This window comes from Protopterus annectens, chromosome 2.part0, assembly GCF_019279795.1.
Source record: "Protopterus annectens isolate FY-2018-M chromosome 2.part0, PAN1.0, whole genome shotgun sequence".
Classification (NCBI taxonomy): Eukaryota; Metazoa; Chordata; order Ceratodontiformes; family Protopteridae; genus Protopterus; species Protopterus annectens.
This window is the reverse complement of record NC_056728.1, coordinates 1,644,896,065-1,644,920,500: the sequence shown is the minus strand read 5'-3', so window position 1 is coordinate 1,644,920,500 and position 24,436 is coordinate 1,644,896,065. Positions and strand designations below refer to the sequence as shown.

The 24,436-nt window shown below is 38.5% G+C and overlaps 1 protein-coding gene across 1 annotated transcript in view; it reads left to right on the top strand.

Moving 5' to 3' along the window:
* Window positions 1-24,436, top strand: part of LOC122792865 (kynurenine/alpha-aminoadipate aminotransferase, mitochondrial-like) — a 430,097-nt gene that overhangs the window by 71,257 nt on the left and 334,404 nt on the right. The window contains exon 7 of the mRNA XM_044060424.1: window positions 14,502-14,584. Coding sequence (XP_043916359.1) covers window positions 14,502-14,584 — 83 coding nt within the window. The remainder of the gene's footprint in view (window positions 1-14,501; window positions 14,585-24,436) is intronic.

The window sequence follows — 24,436 nt, the reverse complement described above, 5'->3', positions numbered from 1 at the left end:
TGTGCCCCCCACACCCCCTACTTTAATATTCTACCTCCAAGATCGCACTACAGTGAGGGTAAGGGTACATTTCCCAATCCCCACTATAGTGTGATCTGGCATAGAATGTCAGAATTCACAACAGCGAATGCTGTATTGCATTCGCTGATGTCAATTTTGACATTTTTTCTGTCGATATTTTCAGTCGACATACCTCTCACTCGACATATTAAAAATCATACATGTAGCGATCAAAGTACTGATAGTAAACCTATATATATATATATATATATATATATATATATATATATATATATATATGTATATGGGTCTACTTGATATGATCGACATTTCACAATGTCGAAACCCATATGGCCGAGACCATATGATCGACCTTTGAAATGTCTAACAAACAAGTAGACCAAAAGAAAAAAGAAAAATAACTAACTTTAAAGATGCTAGCTTGATGGTGCTTTTTTGTATTGATTATTTTTGCTTTTTCCTTTGCATAAAGATTGCACCATATTAAATCTCTTATTCTTTCCCATATCCATATTTTTTCTTCAAACGTCTCTCTCTCCTCCTGTTTCTCCTTACTTGGGGACTCATTGTTCCATCATGCTGTGAAATAACCTATGTTAGACTTTCTACACTGAATCCTTCACTTCATAGGTATTCCATAACTTCAGCTTCTGAAACATAGTCCAGAATTTATAAATGGTAACATTTCCTGTTTATCTAAGAATATTTTTATTAGTTTCTCTAGACTAAACTAATTTAATAATTTCTAATAAGCATCTTTAAATGTTAGAGAAGCAGAATTATACAACGACCCACCATTAATATTAAAAAACGTGCACGCTGATTGGTCAGCGTGCATGTTGTAAATCAGAGTTATAGTAATGGAAAAAGGTCCGGTCACCCGGACTTTTTCCATTACTATAACTCTTTTTTACAGCAACGGAGAACGCAAGATCTCCATTGCTTCACACTGTCTTGCTATGTTAAACGAATTTAACATAGCGAGACAGCTTTAAAAAAAGCAATGGAGATTCTCCGTTGCTTTTTTAAAAGCTGTCTCGCTATGTTAAACCCATTTAACATAGCGAAACAGTTTGTAAAAAGCAATGGAGATCTTGCTTTCTCCATTGCTTTTGCCCACAGCTCTGATGTACTGCATAGCCATACGCATGCGCAGTACATCAGAACTGCCGCAGAATACCAGACAGCTGCGGAAGGGCAGCAAGGAGGTATTGTACAATGCCATTATTTAAGAAAAGTAATTATTTTTTTTCTTAAATAATGTCATTATAATAATACGCCTGGGTATGGGTAATGCTGGATTTACCCACGGTTGGCTTTGTTTGGCCACTCAGGCTTCACCCTCGTGACAAAACCACACCAACTGTGAGTAAATCCAGCATTACCCACACCCAGGCGTGGGTTATTGCTATATTGTTCCATTTCCTTGTTACTGCTTTCCTTATTACTGTTAAAATTACCCACAATAGTAACTTTTAATCAGCTTTTATATGTGAGGTTATGACAGTATTAATCAAAACCAAAGTATTTGCCTAATTTAAAACTGTCTGTCTACAAACACTGAGCAAACAAATTATTTTCATAAAATATATGACTCCAGTCTGCTCTTGTAGTAAAACCACATCTCAAATATTCAGATCTTTATTATTAAGCATCCTACTTAGTCTATAAGAGGTGGAAAAGGTTTTATGAATGTACTCCCATGTGAATAATTTCTAGAATGGGGAGGCATGGTCCCTGAAGATTTCAGACTAGTTTCAAACTGATAGCTTTACCAACAGATTTAATATTATGATAAGAACAATGTAAACTAAGGTTTCGGTACACATTAGGAAATATACTTTAGGTTTCAAAACAAACCTCAGTGCTTGCATTAAAGGCTGCAATAAAAAAGCCCTGTTTCTGCACTACAGTAAGACTGCATTCAGAAACATATTAGCCATACTGAGGCAAGACCTCATTATTGGCTAATTTGCATGTTTCTCAATTGCTGTTAATTACTGTGAGTATAGATCAGCACTTTCTTGTGGTAGTTAACAGTGGCTACCAATGCAAGGCGTTAGCACAGGCACCCCCTCTCATTCACTTTCCAAAACACAATACACACATCTAAACACACACACACACACACACACACACACACACACACACACACACACACACACACACACACACACACACAAAAACACTGCCTACATACCCCATACTTGTCTGGTGTTCTCAAAATGTCCCCAGTGTCTCCTCTTTCCTGCCCTGGTAAATCATGAATTATTACAGTCAGTTATGAATGCCAGACATTAGAGCGTCATACTTCATATCCTTCATGAAATGCATGGTAGTGCAAAAGCTGTTATACTAGTAACTTTCTTGGTTTGTAAGAGACATACTTAAAATGCATCCCTGATTTTGTGTCTTTGTCCCACCATTAATTTTTGCTGTGTCTAGTTTCTTCTCCAGCTACAAGGTTGAGAGGTATGTCTAATGCTCCATTTCCCTCCCCTCATAACTAATGAATGGTTGCATACATTAAATAATGCCTGAGATCCTAACTATATGTTAAATAAAGCTCCATATACTAATTTAGCAGTTAGCATAGTGGATTAATGCTGACGTTTCTTGTGTCAAGAATACAGGATTTGAAGCCTTTTCTTACCTTTATAACCCCCAAGACATCCTTTTTTAACATTACATCCATGGTGTCTACTGGTAACACAGTGAATTATTATTTGAGATGAGAAAGTACAGGGTGGGAATCCTTTAAGTGCCATTAATGCATTATACGTATACCATCCCTGGTGTCTAGTGCTACCTCCCTCCTAAAATGGAAAACATGAAAATACTGAATATCTAGCTACAATAAAAACCAGAGTTTCATTTACAGGAAATATAAAAACAACACAGATGGATGTGTTGATATATTTTTTTAATTAAGTCCCTTTAAGGCGCACTGTATAATATATTCCTGGTGTCTAGCCCCCCTCCAATCCACATTATATATAAGACATGAGATGAAAGTGAAATCCCTGATGAGTAATGTTCCCTTCAACCCATGTCTTCAGAGTTATCCCTGGAGAGTAGTGTTCCCCCAACCCAATGTTGCAGGCTTTGATCATTAGTCTAGGGGAGAGTGGAAGTATGACAGCCTCTCTACCCCCACCTCCCACATACCCTTCTTACTCAATCACCTTTAGGGACACACACCCATTTGCTCACACATACACACACACACACACACACACACACACACACACACACACACACACACACACACACACACACACACACGTGCATGCACATACACATTCACAACTTAACACTACCTAACCATTAAACTTCCCAGCACTTTCCCCTACCAAGAAGGATGAACAAGGCCTTTTGCCTGTGTTCATTACCATGAGTCGCCATGAGCGATTGTGCCAATTTACACACAAAACCAATTCTCCGAATCACTCAGCTGTGTGCATGCTTACCTAAGGCAGTTCTGGGAGAGTGTATATGGCTCACTAGCGTATGCCATTAGTACTTAGTATGGCTCCAGAGTCAGCTTGCCATGGTGCTGCATGTCTTCAAGCAAAAGCACTACTGTAGGGCTGTCTCTATACACAAAAGGTTACTATACATCTTCTTGTAACTTTTTGATCCCCCTCTTTTTCTGAAAAAGTTTTTATTAAAAACGAAAGCGCTAAATCAAATCATTTTGTGGGTCTTGGTCTATTCTTTCTGGTGGTATTTTAATTTCTTGTAACTTTTGAGAATTAAGCTAAGTCAATAGTTTTTATGTCTAACTCCACTGGGTCTAGTCAAGGTAAATAAGATCTGATCTAAAATAATTAAAATTAACAAAATAATTTCAGCAACTTAGTATAAGCATTTTTTGTCATTTAAATGAAACTCTTGCAATTTAATGTTAATAATAATTATTAGCTGAATCTGTAAACATTTTCCCCATCAATACTAAATTTACTTTTGCATTTTTTCAGCAATTCAAATAATAAGCATTTATCTTGCCAAAAGATCTTCTTAGATTCATTAATCACATTAGTAAAACCTAAGGTATTGTTAATTAAAAAAAAAAAAAAATAGGAAACAACAAATATTAATTGATGGGTACTTTACGTGAAAATTTTTCCTGATTTAAATAAGTAGAACCCTTCAATACTTAAAACTGTGTTGGAGAAACCTGTATAAGGCTACGATAATGTTATTAATAGCAGATGGAATTTGAGAGTGTTTAATTTTAAACTTTAGCACATAAGATAAATTTCTTTCCATCTAGAATAATATGTATGCAGTCTAGAAGAGTATACATGTAAAGCTATAAACCAGTGATATATGCTTCTCTACATGGAAAAGCAATGCCACCTCTTTCATGTGATTTTATATGATTTGTTTATATAAATCATTGTTATTTTACATAAAAATAAGAATTCTGTCATAAGCTTATTAACATGAATATGAATTCTGGATGGAAATTGTAGTTTGAATAATCAAAACTAATTTAACAGAATAGTAAACTTTTTAGTAAACTTTGGTTCATAGTATACATTAATGCATTTTGTTTATTTACTTTCTACCTCAGTGTTACAAATGTTGTAACATTTATTCCATTTGTTGTGTTCATTATATGTTGTCTTCTTTGCTTTTATTGTATATGCCTGGGCCATGGCTGAAAAGAGTATTCAGTTTGATAATCTCCCTTTTGCATATCCAAGGCTTTTTTTAATTGTTCACTGCATCCTTTTTGACCTAACTGAGGTATCACCAATTTCAGCCTCAAGCAGGCAAGGTACTCCCAACAGTTCCTTACAAAGCCCTTTAACATTTATGTCTGTTTTTTTCTCTTTTTCACAGTGGAATCACAGACTACTGGAATGTTTTTGTGGTTGCTCAGTCACAGTATCTACCTATGGATTTGCAACTCTGACTTCATATATTTTTACCTCCATATAATTTTTTTGTTATGGTGTCTCTTCACTGCTGTTGTACTGTGATTAAGTATGCTTAAGTTACTTATTTACTGAAAGAACTGTGTAATATTTTGTATGTCTGAGCTTATGCTGTCTTGAAGCACAGGTGAAGCCTATCAGAATTAATAAGATAAAAACATACAAAACTACAACAAGAGGCTCATACATAACTCAGAAAGTGCCTAGCCTGTGCAACAGATGACCCTCGAATATTACAATGTCTGAACTATTATCTCTCTCTAAGCATAGATTATAGAAGTGTGTCAGAATATTGGCATATGATCCAAATTTTGGGGAAATCAACATTCTCTGACAGCCTTCAGACAGAAATACTGTAACATGAACTTATGAACTTAGTGTAGTCTTCAGAACGTCTGCATCTGTAAAAGTGTGTGTGTGTGTGTGTGTGTGTGTGTGTGTGTGTGTGTGTGTGTGTGTGTGTGTGTGTGTGTGTGTGTGTGTGTGTGTGTGAGAGTCTGCTATTTTTTATATAAAGTGAAACAGTGTTTGTGGGGCAACTGCTGACAATTTAGCCTAAATGTTCTGGATATACTTACACTCCTTGCAAATATTTCAACAATGCCAAAAAGAAATGTATTTTCTGTGAGCATTAGGCAGTTATTAAATGGCTTAAGTAACTGCTGTTGATCAGGTCTTTGAAAGTTCATGATATGCATCCATACCTAATCTAAAGTAAGAGCCTTTCTATGCAAGATATAATTTAAATAAATCATTGCTGCTGATCAAAACCTTATTTTATCATTGATAAAGGGCTACCAAAATGGAAAGTTTAGACAAATGCTGTGTGTTTTATCTGATTGCACCTATTTTGAGAAAACAGAAAGTAATGATATTAGCATGTTGTTTCAATTTACTGGAAAGGGTGTTTATAAAGATGTTGGCATTGTGCAAAGCTAGTAGATGAGGAGATATGAAAGGGAAGATAACTGAGGTTTAACCAATTTAAAGGGTGGATGCATCAAGAGCCACTCAGCTTATGATCATAACAGGAACTGGGTAGGTAAGGTGTGTAAAATCAGAATTATTCTCATACCAATCTTTTCTAATGAGACATGCCTGATCTGTGTTTCTTACCTTAAATAGAAATGTAATTTCTCAACTTCTGACTTGATACTCTGCTAACAGAAATACCAGTACCACAATGTGTTGGTTTATACTGCCTGATTGTGGTTAATGGTTGTTGGTGCTGATGTGAACAGACGTCTGTAGGACCAGTTGCCATGCTGGAAAATGCACTGCCCATGCTTAATACTGACAGTAATGTGAGAGTACTGTCAGTGCATAGTACTGAAAGTAATGTGAGAGTTCTGGTAGAGCATAATACTGACAGTAATGTGAGAATACTGGCAGTGCATAATACTGACAGTAATGTGAGAGTACTGCCAGTGCTTAATACTGACAGTAATGTGAGAGTACTGACAGTGCATAATACTGACAGTAATGTGAGAGTACTGCCAGTGCTAAATACTGACAATAATGTGAGAATACTGCCAATGCTTAATAATGACAATGATGTGAATGGACCGATGTTGGTCCAACTGCCATGTTGTGGCATAGAGACTTGCTTCAATATTGGGATTAGTGTGAATGGGAACTCTGTGGGACTGGCTGCTGTGATATGACACTGAGCCTCAGTGCTTAATATGCTGACAGGTACATGAATATCACTCTGTGAGACTGGATACCATAATGTGATACACAGACTTGTCATAATGCTGCATTGTAAAGATGTCTACTGACTGTTGTATGGAGACTTGTTGCAGTACAGCAATTAACTATAAGCCAGTCTATGTAATGTGGGCAAAAGTTAATATACTGCAAACAAAAAAACTCTTCTTCAAGAGACTAATGTCTATATTTACCACAGTGGTATTACAATGAGATGGTATGTGATCTGTACCCTTTTGTGGTGGTGTACAATATGGCTTCTCTGTGTACAGTTACTGTATTACCTGCATTGTTCAAATGTATTTATTTATTTATTTATTTGTTTGAGATTTGTTGACTGGGTTAGTCCGACTGAGCCAATGCCCCTTTTCAGCAGAGGCTTGGGGAGAAAAGCTTCACGGTTACAGAATGAATGTAGAACACAAAACTAAGCTACAGTAAATAATAAAAAAAATGCATTACATAATATGAACACAAGACTAACAAACCCAGAGATTAAATACATTCTGGCATCGATATTCAGCTAGGACAATTCAGGGAGAAAGTATTAAGTTATATAGGTAGAATATAAAACTAGATATTAGATGGGAATACATTCAGTGCACAACTTATGAGAAGGTGAAGGAGGAGAGAAATGGAGGTAGGTGAGAAGGACGTGAAGAGCAAGGGGGGGGTCAGTCAAGAAGGATAGTTTGTCCACAAGAGGTTTGTTTAATGTATACAGTAGGATCAAATGAAAGGCAGAGATAAGAATTTGGTAGGAAAGCTTTTGAGAGTGATGTAGGTTACAAGCTTCTGCTGATTCCGGCAAGTGCATTTTTTCAATATTGCCAGTTTTCAATACTTAAAAAGTCCTGTTTTTGTATTTCATGAAAGTATTTCAAATAGCTGGCTAATGTATATTTCTGGAAATTAAATAAAATGTGTCTGCAAATTTTAAAATAAGTCTATTTAGAGTACAGAAAATCAAGGATTTCTCCATGCTTTCAATCTGAATGCATTGTAATGCAATAAATATTTTAAAACCTTTGTGAATGGGGGGGTATAAGAAATACAAAATGCATGCGGATACATTGACTTTGGTGAATAAAGACTTGCACCATGCTTAGCTATCTCAACACTTGCCTGCATTCACAATCTACAGATTTCTGCAGAATGTTTCATGTATATTGTGCCATCCTTCCCCTGGGCCAGTAATCAAGGATCCCCAATCCTCACCACTGACACTGGTAGGGGACATTCACTTAGAACAAAAATGGATACACACAGTATTTTCAGATGCAGCTCTCTGCACTAAGTACAATTTCCCTTAAGAGCACAGAGGGAGCACACTTCAGTGCAGGGGCTGGGTTTTCCTCTCCAGGCCCCAAAATAAGAGTCCACTTTTCTCTTTGCAGAAATCAGTGCTCTGTGTCCCTGTTCTATGTAGATGACACACACACACTCTTTGAGATTTAATTTTCACACACACACACACACACACACACACACACACACACACACACACACCTGGGAAAGGCTGGCACAGATTTACCAGTTCTGCCACCTCTGCCTAGACTATAAGGTAGATTCATTGCCACCAGCCAGCTGCTTTAATGCTCTTCCAGGGTAGCCAATTACTTTTAGTAAAACTAATACTTATACAACTGGTAATGTTAACCAAGCAGCAAGACTTTCAGGAGCATGAAGCCCACAGTGCCACTAAATAAACGCAATAGCTCTCAAGGGTTAAAATGCTTTCTAAAAGACCGGCCACAATGAAAGGTTTCAGCATATTTAATAATAAATAATAAAATAGAAAACATGAAAATATTTAATATCTAGCTACAATAAACACCAGCATTTCAGTTTACAGGAAATATAAAAACAGCACAGATGGAAAGATTCAGACAGATACAGAAAAACAATATTTAACTAGTCTCACTGTATTTCTAATTGACTGAAGAATTGCTGTTCCCTACTTACGTGCTAGAGCAAGGCAAGATAACATTGATGAGTGCCTTTGTTGCCAGTTCCAATAAAAGAGTGCTGAGTGTCACTATTACATCTCTCACTAATATCTAAATACAATTTCAGTGCTGGCTATGGAATGACATCACATCTGGTCACCTGATTTTGTGGTTCCCACACTATCTCCATTGACTAAAAGCTGAACCAGGATCTAGCACAGATGTGTCAAAATACATACCTATGGCTTTGCTAAAGCATCTGGAGACTGTAAAACAATTCCAGCCCTTTCATCCCTCCTGTAGAAACTAAGCAGCCATTCTGTGGCACCCCAGGTAACAATTAGTGCACCACTAAGGACACTAAGAAGCTGGCGTTTCCTAGACATTGTGTCTCTGGTTGCATTCAGGCCTGTGAGATAAAATCTTTATGGCCTAAACCAAGATATTCAATTTCTGGTAATTTTCCTGAGCTTAGCCCCTGCCCTTCCAGCAACCCTATTACTATATATACATTTCCTCACTTACAACAGTACAGTATGATATAAATGTATATTTCTTTTCTGTCCAGCAGGACCCACTGTTGGTACATTTTTAACACAAGCAGCTTTACAAATACATTTTTAATACAAGCATCTATACAAATCACTTTGATATACAAATGACATACAATTCTTTACAAAACTCCAGCTAGCTATGCTGGCATATGTTGCACATGCACTCCCCTACTCTCTCTGTCATAGATGGCACTACTTCACATTGTCATATATATTATAAAACTTGTTTTTTGGAAGTGGACCAAGGCATGTCTTTGAAACCCTTAAGCTGCATTTAGAGTGCATTCACAGCTATTGTTCTAATTTCCAATGAGAGAAGCCTAAAGTTATCAGTACTTTACTGGCACAGAGGTTATCGTTAATGCTTTACAGTGCATACTTCTTCAGTTCAGTTCTCATCTGGTCTGACTTCTGTGTGGAGTCTACATGGGTGCCCATTGAAAGTTTGAGACTCAGTACAAGTCCTGAAATTGAAAACAAAAATAACTTCAGTTCACAAGAAATAACAGCAAACTGTAAAAGTTGCTGTTAAACATTGAAAAAGTTGTTTTGTTTGTTTGTTTTGCAGGGAACAAATCCCTCATAACCCCTACTTTTAGTTAGTTAATTAGTTAGTAAATTAAAAGGGAAAGTGGATTATGAAATCCATTTTCATTCAATATCCAGGGAGAAAAGTTCCACATAAAAGGTTATTCAGTAAAATATAAGACATCCAACAATTTAACAATACATGGCAAGTACACTTGTTTGATATAAATGATGCAGTTTAAAAAATTAGAACATTGTTAATTTAATTAAGTATGTATATGTACAGAGTACAAGGGATGCAATGTAGGAAAGCTGGTACAAATAGGAAGGAAACTACTATTACTATCAAATTAGATTATACACAAGAAGTAAAATGGTAATATGAAAAATGTACTGTTTTAAGATTGGAGTACATATGAGGTCATGAAAAGCATTTCAGTCACAGTGATAAAGTGGCAGCAGTGATGAGAAAAGGAAGAGCAGAGACGCAGTGTAGTACTGAGTAAGAAAGGAAAACAGAGTAGAGCAGCAAGGCGATATTCACAGAGTGGGAAACAGAGGGGGGTAGAGAAGAGGACGAAGAAGGTAAAAGGGAAGAGCTGAGGAAGAAATGAGCAGAAAGATCATATTATGTGAGAAAGGAGTGATATGACTTCTGGTTTTTTTTTTTTTTTTTTTTTTCAGGAATGAATTTGGACTCTCTCCTTCTGTAGTCTTTTTTTTTTGAGGGAAACTGCTTTTACTGACAAAGATTACTATTATTATTATTTCAGTAAAACTAACAAAGGTTCTTGAATGTATGTGTTTTTTCATTGAAAGTGAGGGGGTGAGTGGGGGGCTGCCCCCTTATTTTTGCTTTTGTTCATTGTCATTGCACAGAACTCACACGAGGGTAGAGAGTAAGTGTTTACAACATATTTTGTACTCTATTTTCATGCATACAGGGCAAAGCATTTGTGGGTTTGTAGGAGATGGGTTTCATTGTGTTTTAGAGAAACTTATGCAATAGCCTCATATGTTTTACATGAAATCTCTTTCTCAGACTAGTTATGGTATAGACTCTAAAAATAAAGATGACTGTTAAAAGCATATTCATCATGTGCTGTAGTACACAACTTATGTTGGTAAAATTATACCCATTTGTCCATATCTATCAATCATCCCTGATTTTGCAGAATGATTTTACCTCATATTTTTGCTCTGATCCTCATGAAATTTGTAGTTTCTGGGAAATTATTGAGGATTGCACTCACTAAAGCAATGACAGAATTTTAAGCTTCAGACTTCATATCTGTCAGAAAACGCATGCTAATGTAAAACATATTATTTAAGCAACTTCCTATGTATATAAGAACAGTATTTAAAATTTGTCCCTAATTTGGGCCTTTGTCTCTATTTATTTTTTAGCTTTGCCACTGATTTGTGAGCTAAGAAATTGAGATCTGCTTCCTACCTCAATATAGACTTGTCCCTTTGCAGTTAGCTTTTTCCATTCAGTTGCTTCTTCCAGAATCCCCCCACTTTGAAGTCACCAACAGCCACTGCCCACATGGACAATCCAGTTAACAAAACAGATAAATACTAATAAAACTGCAGTTATGTATTTTATGTGCACTGCTGTTCCCCAGTCTTTTGTGCTACTTGAGTGGGAAAATATAATCTTCACCAGTGCTGTTTTGCAGTACCACAAAGTTCCCATTTTGCCTAAACTACTTAATCTGCAACCACTGAAAATAGGTTTAAATGCCCTTGAAAAGTAAGTCCATCATACTAAAAATTCTGCACATCTAATTACCATAAAATCTGAATAACAAATAGCACAAAACTCTTCCCACTTCCTGAAGGAATGTGGGATAGTATTAAAAAACACATATTAAAATGGGGAGAGAGACAGAAAAATGATGGAAAAATATAAGCATATTTTCAAACAGACTGTATAAAAATAGGTGTTAATGAACTGTATTGCAAAATTCTACAACACAAGGGCACTTATTTTTGCTCTGAAACTAAGCTTCAAAATCACTTGTGATGGTTGGATTCAATAAATTGTGTGAAGGGGTAAATCAAGCCTAAAAACAGGGACATACTTTCAAAAATAGGTACATCATGTGTGTGCATAAATTGGGTCTGAAAATAGGAATGTCCATCCAAAATTGGGGCAGTTGAGAGGTCTGTTTTGTCAACACAATATACATGCTAACATCTCGCACAGACTCAATATGTGTTATTGCTCTGTTCACAGAACTATTGTGGGGTCTGTAAAACTAAGCACATGAACTTTTAAGGGGTTTACATGGCTTCACAGCATCATATTTTGCAAAAGTTACCCAGTATCTAATACAAACTGGTGTTACATAGCATTATTATATTTCCTTAACAAATCTCTAACTGTGAAACAGAGCTGCATGGTTGCACTGGACACATGTGGTAGTGCGGCTTTAAAGAATACCATTAAAATAATGCATATTATTTAAAACCATTATTATGATTAATGAAAAGGACTTGTATAGGGTGCTGGACCACTATAAGTGAGCTTCATAACTGTATATTATGCAAGGTTACAAACTGCACATGCTCAGATAGTGACCATATGTAGCTTATGCAAAAATGCTTGTTATATAGTCTTTATCACTGATTCTGTAATGAAACCACTACTTTTGTCTATCTTTAAAGGTGGGAGGTGATTTAGGAGGGTGCCAGACATGATTTCTAATAGAATTAGCATAAAATATTAACTAACAAACATTTTTCTATGAGATATGTATATTCTGTTTAAGTAAGATAGTGCACTGATGACACTAAGGCAAAACCTGGTTTGCTGGTGAGGTGGCTTGACCTGTTAGCCATTAAAGTTAGCTAAGCATCTACTTCTGGACTTTAGTGTTTTTCTTTCAGTTTGACTTTTGATTATTTTGTGCTGGTTTATTTTTGCGTAGTCGACTACACATATGGTCGACAGGTGTACAAGCTTTCCCCCGGATGTTGTGATCTCAGCATTAGTATGTATAATTAGAAGGGGGTAGGGGGACTCTCAACAAGGGGGGGCAGAAGGTCTTGCCCCCCTGCAAAAATGATGTTTTATGGTATTTGTTAAAGTTTTGTTCTACATGGGTCAAGATTCTTGCTCGGCACATACATAGTAAGGTGCTGATGCTTGCAAAGTCAACCTTCTGCTGTCAATAATGCGAATGTCGATATATGGGTTATTCACTCATTCTGAGTTGACCCCCATATACAGATAAATATATACATCAGTATCTGTCTATATATGGGCAGCCTAGTGGCACAGCGGATAGCGTTGGCACCTTACAGCAAGAGGTTTCCCTGTTTGATTCTTGGCTGGGATGCTTGTCCTCCTTGTATTTGCATGGGTTTCCTCTGGGTACTCTGGTTTCTTCCCACATTCCAAAGACATGCAGTAGGTTGATTGGACACACTGAATTGGCCATAGGCATGAGTGTGCATGTGAGTGTGGTGTGCAAGAACTACCCTGGCAGGGCTAGTCATCCAGCAGTTTAAACCTTGGCTGAAGTGACACACAACTTCATGTGCAAAAATGGGAACAAGGAGTTGTGGATGGATGGATGAATGGATGGATCGATATGTATATGTGTGTGTGTGTGTGTGTGTGTGTGTGTGTGTGTGTGTGTGTGTGTGTGTGCGTGTGTGTGTGCGTGTGCGTGTGTGTGCATGTGCATGGGTGTGTGTATATGCACATGAACACAGACATAGAAGCAGATCATTTTGTATATATATGTATATATATATATATATATATATATATATATATATATATATATATATATATATATATATATATATATAGATGTAGATACATATATATATATATAGATGTAGATACATACATAGATAGATAGATACATATATAGATATAGGTATAGAAACATATAGATACACAGATATTTTCCAGGCCACTTAGCTGTTAAATAACTTACATACATTTGAACAACACTCAGCTATAACTGTAATTCGAAAGTAGATGTATGACATTTGTAGCCTCACCTGCTGAATCCTCTAATCTGTGCTCATGTGCAATATGTTTTACGTTTTTTCTTGTTTTTCTGGCTACATAATATATGAATATTAAAGATATGGAATTATTCTGCATTGCAAAATAAAGCTTTGGTAGCATCTTGGAAAATAGTTGAAATGAATAACTTGTGAATTTATACTACAGGTGCAATTTAAGCAGCAAACACTTAAAGCCAATATTCTCTAGCATGTGCTAAATTCCCCCAAAACAAAAATAAAATGTATAGTTTTTGTAGAGTTAGATTAATAAAATATTGTAATAGAGTTACCTCACGCAGGTATCACTTCTTACAATAAACTGAGCTTTTAATGGTAATGAGGTAATTCGATCTAGATGGAGATTTGAATGTGTAAATGTGCTCCTAGTTTCCAGGTCAGAGTTGGGTGTATTCATCTTTTGTAGACTCAGTTTTGTCCTGATGAATGATGCTGCCTGTGACACTCTGCTTTACAGCTCCTCTTCTTTCTATAGGCAGACATTAATCAGAGTGTAGCATATATCTCATTTGATCTGTAATTTCCATGTAATTAATTTATATTCCACCAAATGGCTATATCTTTGATTAGGTTGGTGTCCAAAGACTTCAGATGTAAAAATAAAAAAAAAACATTTTTGCTAGTGTCTTATTCATACTGGAAACCTGCTCATTAACTAATCATGTATAGCACTTATCTGTCTGAATTTTATTTGAGATTACCTGCAAGTCGCCCTTTTAATTATTGACTCTTTTTCATTACAGCCTTGGGCTCCCTCATTTCTTGCTCTGGATGTTGATGGCCGAGTGATTAGAGCAGATTCCTTTTCAAAAATTATTGCTGCAGGGTAAGGTCAAAACACACTTATGAACTGCACCATTGTAATGGATATGCGTCTTTTAATTTCTTTTATAAGATGACAAGAAAAAAGTCTGCTTATTTCATTGACATGAATATGTCATGTGACAGTACATTAAATCTGTTTTTATGCAACATCAGAGTTTGTTCTTTTCACTGCAGCAACTAGTTTAGATGACAAAGCATTTAGTCCAGACAGCTTGTGAATTAAAGAATGTTAAGGCTGTTTTCACTTAAGGAAGTACATTACATTGTTAGACCTATGCATTACTAAACATCTAAGATACATAATAAAATTCTTCCATGTATATCTGGTCTCTTGGCACATACAAATTGTCTCCCTATGCCATCAGGTGTGATTAACAATCCTAGTTACTGAATGGCCAGCTGGGGGGTTATATGACCACTACCTTGCTATTCTTCCTTGTGCCCATGGTATGACCACTGACATTTCTACAGCAGTTTCTAACTCAGTCTGGAGGTACAGTAGCCAAGATCCCAGTTAAGCGCTAGGGGAGCTTGGCTGGTATTCTCTTATAACAGAATATGCATGTTAATATATTGCTCACTTATATTTTCGGGAAGTGCTTTAAAGAGAGTAGGGTTGCAGAAGTCCTTATTATCAGTCCTGTGTGAACAGTTAGTGCATTGAGTACATCAGAGCCCTATTAGCATTACATTAGCATGGCATTTCACCCAAGGGTGACATCTGCTCACCAATTTAGGCACCTCTTCATGATCATAGTCCTTTGTACCAAGTCACTTCCAGCATCTTGCTCTGCACTATTTAAAATATAATATCATCTGCAAGAGTAGAAAGTATTTTGAGAAAGTCTGTGAGAGCATAAGAGGTCAATTGTCTGAAACAGGTCCTTGAATAAAAAATAATGACCTAGCCCACAATATGAAAGAATGAGTAATATACCATCAAATCAATCAAATCATCAAATATTGCAAAAGGACAGACATAGCACCTTCCAAGACTATGTGAGCTCAGGATGTAAATTAATACACTGCTCAGTTAAAAATCCATCCTCTCAAAAACACTGAAACAAATTAGATAAAGCATTGCAATCAGGTAAAAAAATACAATGGTTTCTGGCCCAGACATTTTAATTTATTGACCATTTGGGCAGTTTTTCCATCTCTTTCAACTATCTGGTTTAAAAGCCTGTGTTTGCGCTTTCCCGCCCTTTCCTGTAACTAGTCTATTCCAGATACAGATTTGTTGTATCCAAGACTGCATGTAAGCTTCTGAGCCCCCCAAGCCTTTCTGTGTTGAGGGAAGCCTTCTAAGCACTAGGTAGCCTATCTACCACAAGAGGAGTGGTTTCTGGCTCAGAAATTGTAGTTTATTGGCAGTTTGGGCAGTTTTTCCATCTCTTTCAACTTTCTGGTTTAAAAGCCCACGTTTCCCACCTTTCCATTAACTAGTCTAGTCCAGATACAGATTTGCTGTATCCAGGACTGTTTGTAAGATTCTTAGCAGTGCCAAAGTCTGCTCTTCAATTTTTCTCTTAGATCTGCTAGTTCTCTCCTCTCCTGCACTTTTACTAGCTTATTAATCTAGCACAACATTTCCTGGAATTCATTAATTCCAATGCCCTGGACCAGATCGTTCTTACCCCCACTAGAGGTAGCAACATCCTTGACCTGGTTATTACTAACATGAGCAACTGTTGCTCTACACCAGTAGTCAACTCCTCCCTGGTTATATCCAACCACAAACTAATCACCTTGGAAATCCACATCAGTCCCACCCCACTCCCCACCGCAAAGGTAACCACCATGAAAATGTTCTCCAAAGCTAACTCTGGGCTCCTAAAAACAGAGGTGGCTAACTTCACATCACCCATGCAAATGGAGAATAGCTGCAGGACTGCCAAATCATACATCAATGCTCTGTACAAACACATACACAAATGCATGGATCTCGCCATGCCCGATAGAACCAAGACGCTCTCTTCCAAAAAAAGGAAGCGGATCTGGTGGTCCCCTGCCATAAACAAACTCTACAACAGAAGGAGGAAACTGATGCAAAATAAGGTGAGTCCTAAGACTGGAAAATCTCCCTTATCAGCCTCAACAATAAGTTGAGATCCCTCATCAAATCCTCTAAAGCTAGCTATGAAAACAGAATTGCAGCAGATAGTAAAGACAACCACAAGGCCTTCTATAGTTATGTAAAAAATCTCCACAGCAATACCCAGATTTGGTCTGAGCTACTGCACAATGGTACCTCCTATACCAAGCCAACAGATATTGCCAATATACTGGCCGACAGATTAATTGCGAACTTTACCCCTCTCTCCCTCCCAAGGACCAACCACAATACCAGTAGATTGACAGGCACCCAGTATTACTGCTGCACAGGTTAAAACAGCACTGTCCAAGGGCAAGAATACAGCTTCTATGGGACCTGACAATATCCGTGGCTGTGCTCTACATGAACTATAGAGTGAACTGGCACCACAATTGTGTGCTCTGTTCAAACACAGCCTCACCTCAGGCTTTGTCCCTACTGAATGGCGCACTGCTACAGTCATCCCTCTCCACAATGGAGGAGTGACTACAGACCCTGGGAACTATCACCCCATTATCCTGATGAGTCTGATATGCAAAGCTATGGAATGCATCATCATGGACCTAATAAACAAGGGTATAGGGAATCATCAAACTCTGGATCCCACACAGTTTGGTTTTGTGAAGGGTAGATCATGCCTGCTCAACTTGGTTGACTTTTCTGAGTCAGTCACCAGAGCTGTGGATGAAGGCAAGGTGGTTCATACAGCCTACCTGGCCTTTGATACCATTCCCCACTCAGGAATCATAGAAAAACTCACTAAGCTAGGCATCAACCCCTATATCACTAGGTGGGTTGCAAACTGGCTCACCGATAGAACTCACAGTGTGAAAGTAGCTGACTCCAAGTCAGACTGCCAACCAATCATGAGTGAAGTCCCACAGGTTCGGTCCTGGGTCCTCTCCTGTTTGTTATCTACTTCTCTGAAGTCCAGACCAACATGAAGGGAATCTGACTGACAAAGTTCACAGACAATTGCAAGTTGGAAGCTATTATTAACTCCCCAAGTGATGTTGACATCCAACACATAGGATTCACTGAGACCAACGACTGGTGTCAGTACCATGGCCTTAAACTCAGTACCAAAAAATGTGTTGTCATCCCCTGTGGGAAAAACCTGGTTCCCATGAATTACCACATCAGTGGTAGTCAACTTAACACAGGAGGTATTATAAGAGATCTGGGACCACAGGTTGACAGCAGCCTCTCTTTTGACCACCACATTGTCACTGTGGTCAGAAAGTCCTTCTATTCAAGAAATTTACTATTCCCTCCATCTACCTCCCCCCTGGGAATAATTTGTCCATCCTAGAGAACATCCTTTCCTGGTTTCCCACAATATACCTTATGAAACCCTCATCTTAGGTGATGGTCAACTTAGACTGGTCCAAACTTACAACTGACTTTCCTCAACTCATTTATTTTTTCTATTTATTTAACATTTTGTTGACCGGGAAAGTCCGACTAGGTTCCTCAGATCCTGTTTTCAGCAGAGGCCCGGGGAGAAATGCTCCAGACGCATGTCTTTAGAATGTGGGAGGAAACCGGAGTACCCAGAGGAAACCCACACGAACGCAGGGAGAACATGCAAACTCCACACAGAAGGCCCGCTGGCCGAGAATCGAACCAGAGAACCTCTTGCTGTGAGGCGACAGCATTAACCGCTGCACCACTGCACCACCACTCAGTATCAGCCTACATGGTTTCCATCAACTGATATCTTCCTCTACCCACCTCCATAAAAACTCAACATCCGGCTCCATAATTGGCTGGATTCTTACTAACTCCCCCCAGCTCAATCACAGCCCCACTACCTCACCTGACTCCCTTAGTGATCACCTCCCCACCGCTATCCTAAGACACCCTACCTCCCAAACCTCACCTTTACAGAGACTGTCAAAAACTCTCTAACTTTAATATATCCCAAATCAACGCCATTCTTGACAGTACAGACTGGTCCACCCTTAAACAAGTCCCTCTCAATGATGCAGTCAGCATGTTCAATACCATCTTCCTGAATACCCTAAACTCCCTGGCTCCCTCTAGAGAGATTAGGATTAAATCAAATTATGCTCCCTGGTTCTCCAAAGAAACTAGGTCCCTTATGCACAAAAGAGATAGCACTTGGAAAGCCTGGATCAAAACAAAAGAACTATCCCTACTACACAAATACAGACACCTAAGGAATATTACAAAGAAATACACCTACTATAACTCTGCTCAGCTCAATAGAAAATACAGCCCTCGAAGGTTTTGGTCCACTCTCAAGAGAACTCTTTCTCCTGGCTGCCCCTCAAACCCCTGCCCTTACCCTAACACACCCCCTCAGCAAACCGCTACCCTTCTCAATAAACACTTTACTGACACCATTCAAACACTCATACCTTCCAACTGTAGTACAACATCTCTGACAACCCCTCCCAACTCTCCAAACAAAAGTCTATTCTCCTTTCACCTTGTTTCAACTTCCTACATCAAAATTCTTCTCCTAAAGCTCAAACCCTGCTCTGCCTCAACTGACAATCTACCTCCTACCTTCCTCAAACTTGCTGCTGAATCCATTGCCTATCCTGTATCTATTCTAATCAATAGATCTATTCAAGAATTTACAGTTCCTACCCTTTGGAAATCTTTCTTTACTATCCCTCTGCATAAAGGAGGAAACTCCACTGACCCATCTAACTACCGACCCATCACCATCCTATCCCCCCTCTCTAGGATTCTTGAAAAATACATTCACTCAGCTTCTTAACTACCTCCTCCAACATAACCTTCTCACTCTCATGCATGGCTTTCGTCATAAACGCAGCACAACTACTGCCCTCCTATCTTTCACTCATACCATTGCTGAGGCCCAAGATAATAAACACATATCCTGCCTCTTCCTAGACCTTTACAATGCTTTTGATACAGTCTCCCACTCCCTACTGCCATCTAAACTGGCTAATCTTAACCTACCATCCACCTCCCTTCCTGGTTCTCTAGTTACCTACCCGGTAGACAGCAATCTGTTAAATGGCTCGCATCCTTCTCTTCTTTCATTCCTGTCCCAGCTGGAGTACCACAAGGTTCCATCTTGATAATCTACTCATCCTTAACTCTAAGAAGACCAAACTCTTGTTCTTTCTCCCCCAGTTCTCTTACTCACCATAACTCCACCTTTACTATTACATCCTCTAACAATACAATAATCCAACCTGAAACCCACACAGAACTCCTTGGAGTCATCATTGATGATGAACACAAATTCAACCTTCACATACTCCAATGTATAAAAAAAAACACATCAGAGACTAGGTTTACTGCATTGTAACAAAATACTTCTTACCCCTAATGCCCTACTCTCCCTTGCACATGCACTCCTTCTCCCCCTCCTTAATATATGCTTCCCCAGTTCTTACCAACATTAAAGCCACAACCTTGAACAAACTGCAACAAACTTACCACAAGATAGCTATATTTATCACTAACTTCCCATACAATACACATCACTGCCTCACCCTAAACTCTCTTCAATAGCTTGAACTACCTCAACAACTTCTGCTATCAGAGTTTCAAATGCTACACTATATTCTTTACAAACCTTTATCCTGCCCAGCTCTCTCTTCCTTTGTCTTTATTTATTCCAAACCCTGGACCCTCTATATCTCCAATTAGCAACTACTAGGCACCTACCAACCCAAGAAAACAGTTGGCAAACTTCTATATAAATACTCTGTTGCCCATGCTTGGAACAAACTTCCCCTAAACATACATTCCATCACCCACCCTTCACACTTTAAAAACAAACTCAAACTTTTTTCTACTGAATTCCAAAAGTTGCCTTGTCAAGATACAACCTAAGCTCCCCATATCACTTAGACACATCTAAATAACCCATCCCATTTCATCTTGAACCTCACTGTGCTAATATTTATTTAACTCAATCAATAATGCAGCTGGACAGAATTCTTATGTAAATATGTATTATATGATTTCTTTGTAGAAACGTTGGGTGTATCTCTGTTGTGCATGCATTATATTTTTGCTGTAATATTGTAACTACTCTAAACTGTTAGTGAATGGAGCTTTTCTCCTCAGGTCTCCACAGAAAATGGGCCACAAGCCCAGTTGCACCAACCTGGTTAACAAATGTCAATAAATTAATAAATAAATATGTGGCACATCTCATTACTAAGGGTTTTGTATCCAGGAAGAAAGAGGTCATTACCTCCCTCTGCTCTTCCCTCATTAGGCCAATCATAGAGTACAATGCCCCACTTGACATGTACCTCATTTGACACCTGCAACAACTGAAGAGGCAGCAAAAGTACCTCACAAAGAGGATCCTAGGCCTTAAACACTTCTCCTATATGGAGAGACTCAAAAACTCCAACTATTCTCTGTCTCTTATTGCCTACTTAGAGGCAATCTCTGCTTGACTTACAAAGCCATGTCTGACCCTGCTCTGTTAGAAATTCTACATCTAATGAAATCTCAATCCCTCCGCACCACATGCTCCAAAGACCTCAACCTCATTTCTACACTCAACAGAACATGCTGGAGGGACATATTCATAACCCAGAGACTGGCCATGCTATGAAATAGACTTCCCATACATGTCAAGCAGAGCACCTCACTGGCCCTCTTCAAGACAAATCTTGATGAGTGGATGGGAAACAGAAGATTCACCCCAGGGATCACTCCAGTGACTCTACTTGACAGAGGCACTGGGAACTAAGGTCGAGTGGCACAATGCCAGGGTAATCCTATGGGCTAGGCTTGTAAAGGCACCAGAGACCTATGAACAATGGAGATCCTGGATAAATCAAATCAAGTACCTATTGTCTGGGTAATAGAGCCCCAATAAACCAGTGGAAGCTATGTAAAAAAAATCATCCATTGTGGAAGTGCTGTCTGAAATCTGTATTATCATAAGACAAAAGGAGACCACAAGACCTGAAAGCCATACAGATGTTATATTTGTCTGCTATAAATAGTTCATAAACAATATCTGGTAGTAGAAAAGCCATATAGTTATCAAAATCAAGTTTTTGTGAAGGATGTTTAAAAAACAATCAAGTCTTGCTGCAGGATGTTTAAAAAAATGGCATAAAATGTCATGAAACAGCAGAACATTACCCCACCACAAGAAAAGGGTTTTGGCCACATCAGCCTAATCTAGACCCATAACAAAGTTTGTAATTATAGAAAAGAGACTGTCAACCTGCAGAAATCAATGGTACCAAGTAATAAACACAGTAAAAGTAAAAAAAAAAAGTAAGAATAATTACATTTCTGGACATTTAGATACAGAGTATAGAAAAATGAAAAGCAGTAAATTGGTGCAGTTAAGAGAGTATCCTTTGCAAACAAAGGTTAATATTTTAGTCAATGGCAGGGCCAATGACTGCAGCCATCACTGTCTGATCTACATAACCTCAGATATTAGAAATGCTACCACAAATAATATTAAAATGTCAGATTCAATGGAACAAGACAACATAGCAGGTGGTTTCCTGTTCAGAAAGAAAGAAAGGAAATTTAACTAAATCCCTATCAATAGTGTAAACAAAATGTTAATATGAGGGTATATCCATAATTTATAGTATCAAGCTAATGGACAGTAGAGACACAAAAAGAGTAGGGGAGAGTTACATCAGACCCAAACAACTTTAGACACTTTAGCCTGAGCAGTATTATATGTAAAAACTAGAGAGATACATGCCCCCAGATTCACTAATCTTCTGTGCAGGACTAACTTAGTCCTGCACGGAAGTGCCTGTGTAGGAACAGGACGGCAGTCTGCCATGCATAATAATGAAGGTGAGCTGCCCAAGCTCCCAGACTTACATGGAGCATGTACGACTGACTGTAGGGGGCATGTCTGAGAGCAGAGCTCTCAGAATAAACACACCCCTACAATGTAGAACAGCAGAAGGTGTTAAGAAATGAGCGAGAACACTCATAGGTGTCCTCATATCCCCACCAACAGTCCCCCATATGTACAACAGCAACAGTGCATATAATTAAAAGAAGAAAAACTTTTATTTCTTTCTTAAAATCCCAGTACAGCTAACCGTAGGTGCGTGAGTGTGCCCATTGCTTACCTACAGTTATTGCAGCTTAAAAGGCTGAAGAGGATAACAAGGAAGATATACGCAAATGAAGCAGCGCAGCAATAGTGTACTGGGCAGAGCATTCGCCTAATGAGCAAGCATTCCTGGTTTGAGTCCCACTGCAGCACGGTCTATTTTACATGGCAAAGCACGTTATAACCAATATATGTGTTGCAAAACCCACTAAAAAACATATATTTATGAAATAGAGTACTGCAGTACTGTCAGTGTCATAATGAATAAGGCATTACTAAGCAGGTTTAAGCACAAATAATCAGTAGTAAGCATATGTAAGCACTAGTAAGTGTGTCTAAGTGCATTTGCATGGGTGTAAGCATTGCCTACACAGATTAAGCAAAGTAGAAGCTAACTGGGTGTAAGAAACTGTAACCAGACGTAAGTACTGCTTAGCTCCATGCAAAGCTGTGCAAACCCGCTTACAACTGCTTTAAAGTGCCTTAACCACTCTGTATCAAATGGCCCATGTTCCGCCCAGAAACAAATAAAATAACCTCTGCAAGTCTTGAACCCAAGACTCTGTATATTACAGTCACAGTAGTTAACCACTAAGCCATCATAGCAGTACATAAAACTGAGGTTTCAACAAACAAATCCTCATCATAGGAAAATCAAACTGAACATGTGAAAGGAATCTATATACAGTGTGATGTTGTATAACCTGCTACGTAACATAAATATGTGAACTGGAGTACTGCAGTAAGGCCAGATGTGAGGTGTTATTGTAAGAAAGTGTTGAAGTCCCCAGGACCCCATACGGTGTATGTATGCATGAATCACGGATACCAGACACATATGTAACATGTAACAAATAATAAATCAATGTCAAACAGAAAACATAATGCATATTAAATATTAAGCAATGCTAAGCATTGCACAGCTCAGTTTAGTTGGGGTAAGCAATGTATAGGCCGGCTAACTCAATCGTCCCAGTGGTATGCTCCTTTAAGCAATGCCAATATTAGGTAAACAGGTGTGCCCATAGCTTAGCCTTTTCAAAACCATCCAATCACGGGAAAGTGCGGGAAAGTGGGCATATTTAAACCCCACAGGCACCAATAATTCCCATAACTGGTTGCAGCTGTCTACTGACACAGAATGGCTGGAGTTGGGGAAGGCACTTGATTTAGAGCACAGTGCTGGGGCACCCAGGAGTCCAGATTCATGGTATGACTCCTGGTAAAACACCATGAGAAGAGACTACTGCAGGGCCAGTACCAGGGCTCTCAGTATAAAGTGGAGGCATGGGACAGTCTCGCCCGTGACCTCAGCAGTGCCACTGGTATCCTCTGGATAGGTGAGCATGTCAGGCATCACCATGCTGACCTGAAGTGGCAGAGGGGTGATTTCTTGGACCAGTGGATCCAAGAAGCACGGCAGATGGACGATGCCCCAGCACTGAGTAAGTTCCCATTCTACTAGGTAGATAATGATTGCCTAGCTTGTGTATACTATGGATAGGTAATGGTTAGATATCACTGTATTTCTCTGACAGCTGTAGATGAGTGGGCTGCGAACCAGCAAGCCTTTGTTGCTAGGCTTCAAAGGCTGCGTTGCGAGGCAGGTTGGTAATATTTCTGCATGTACTGTCATAACAAATAAATATAACAGTTCTGGAAAGTGTTGTACCAGTATAAAAATG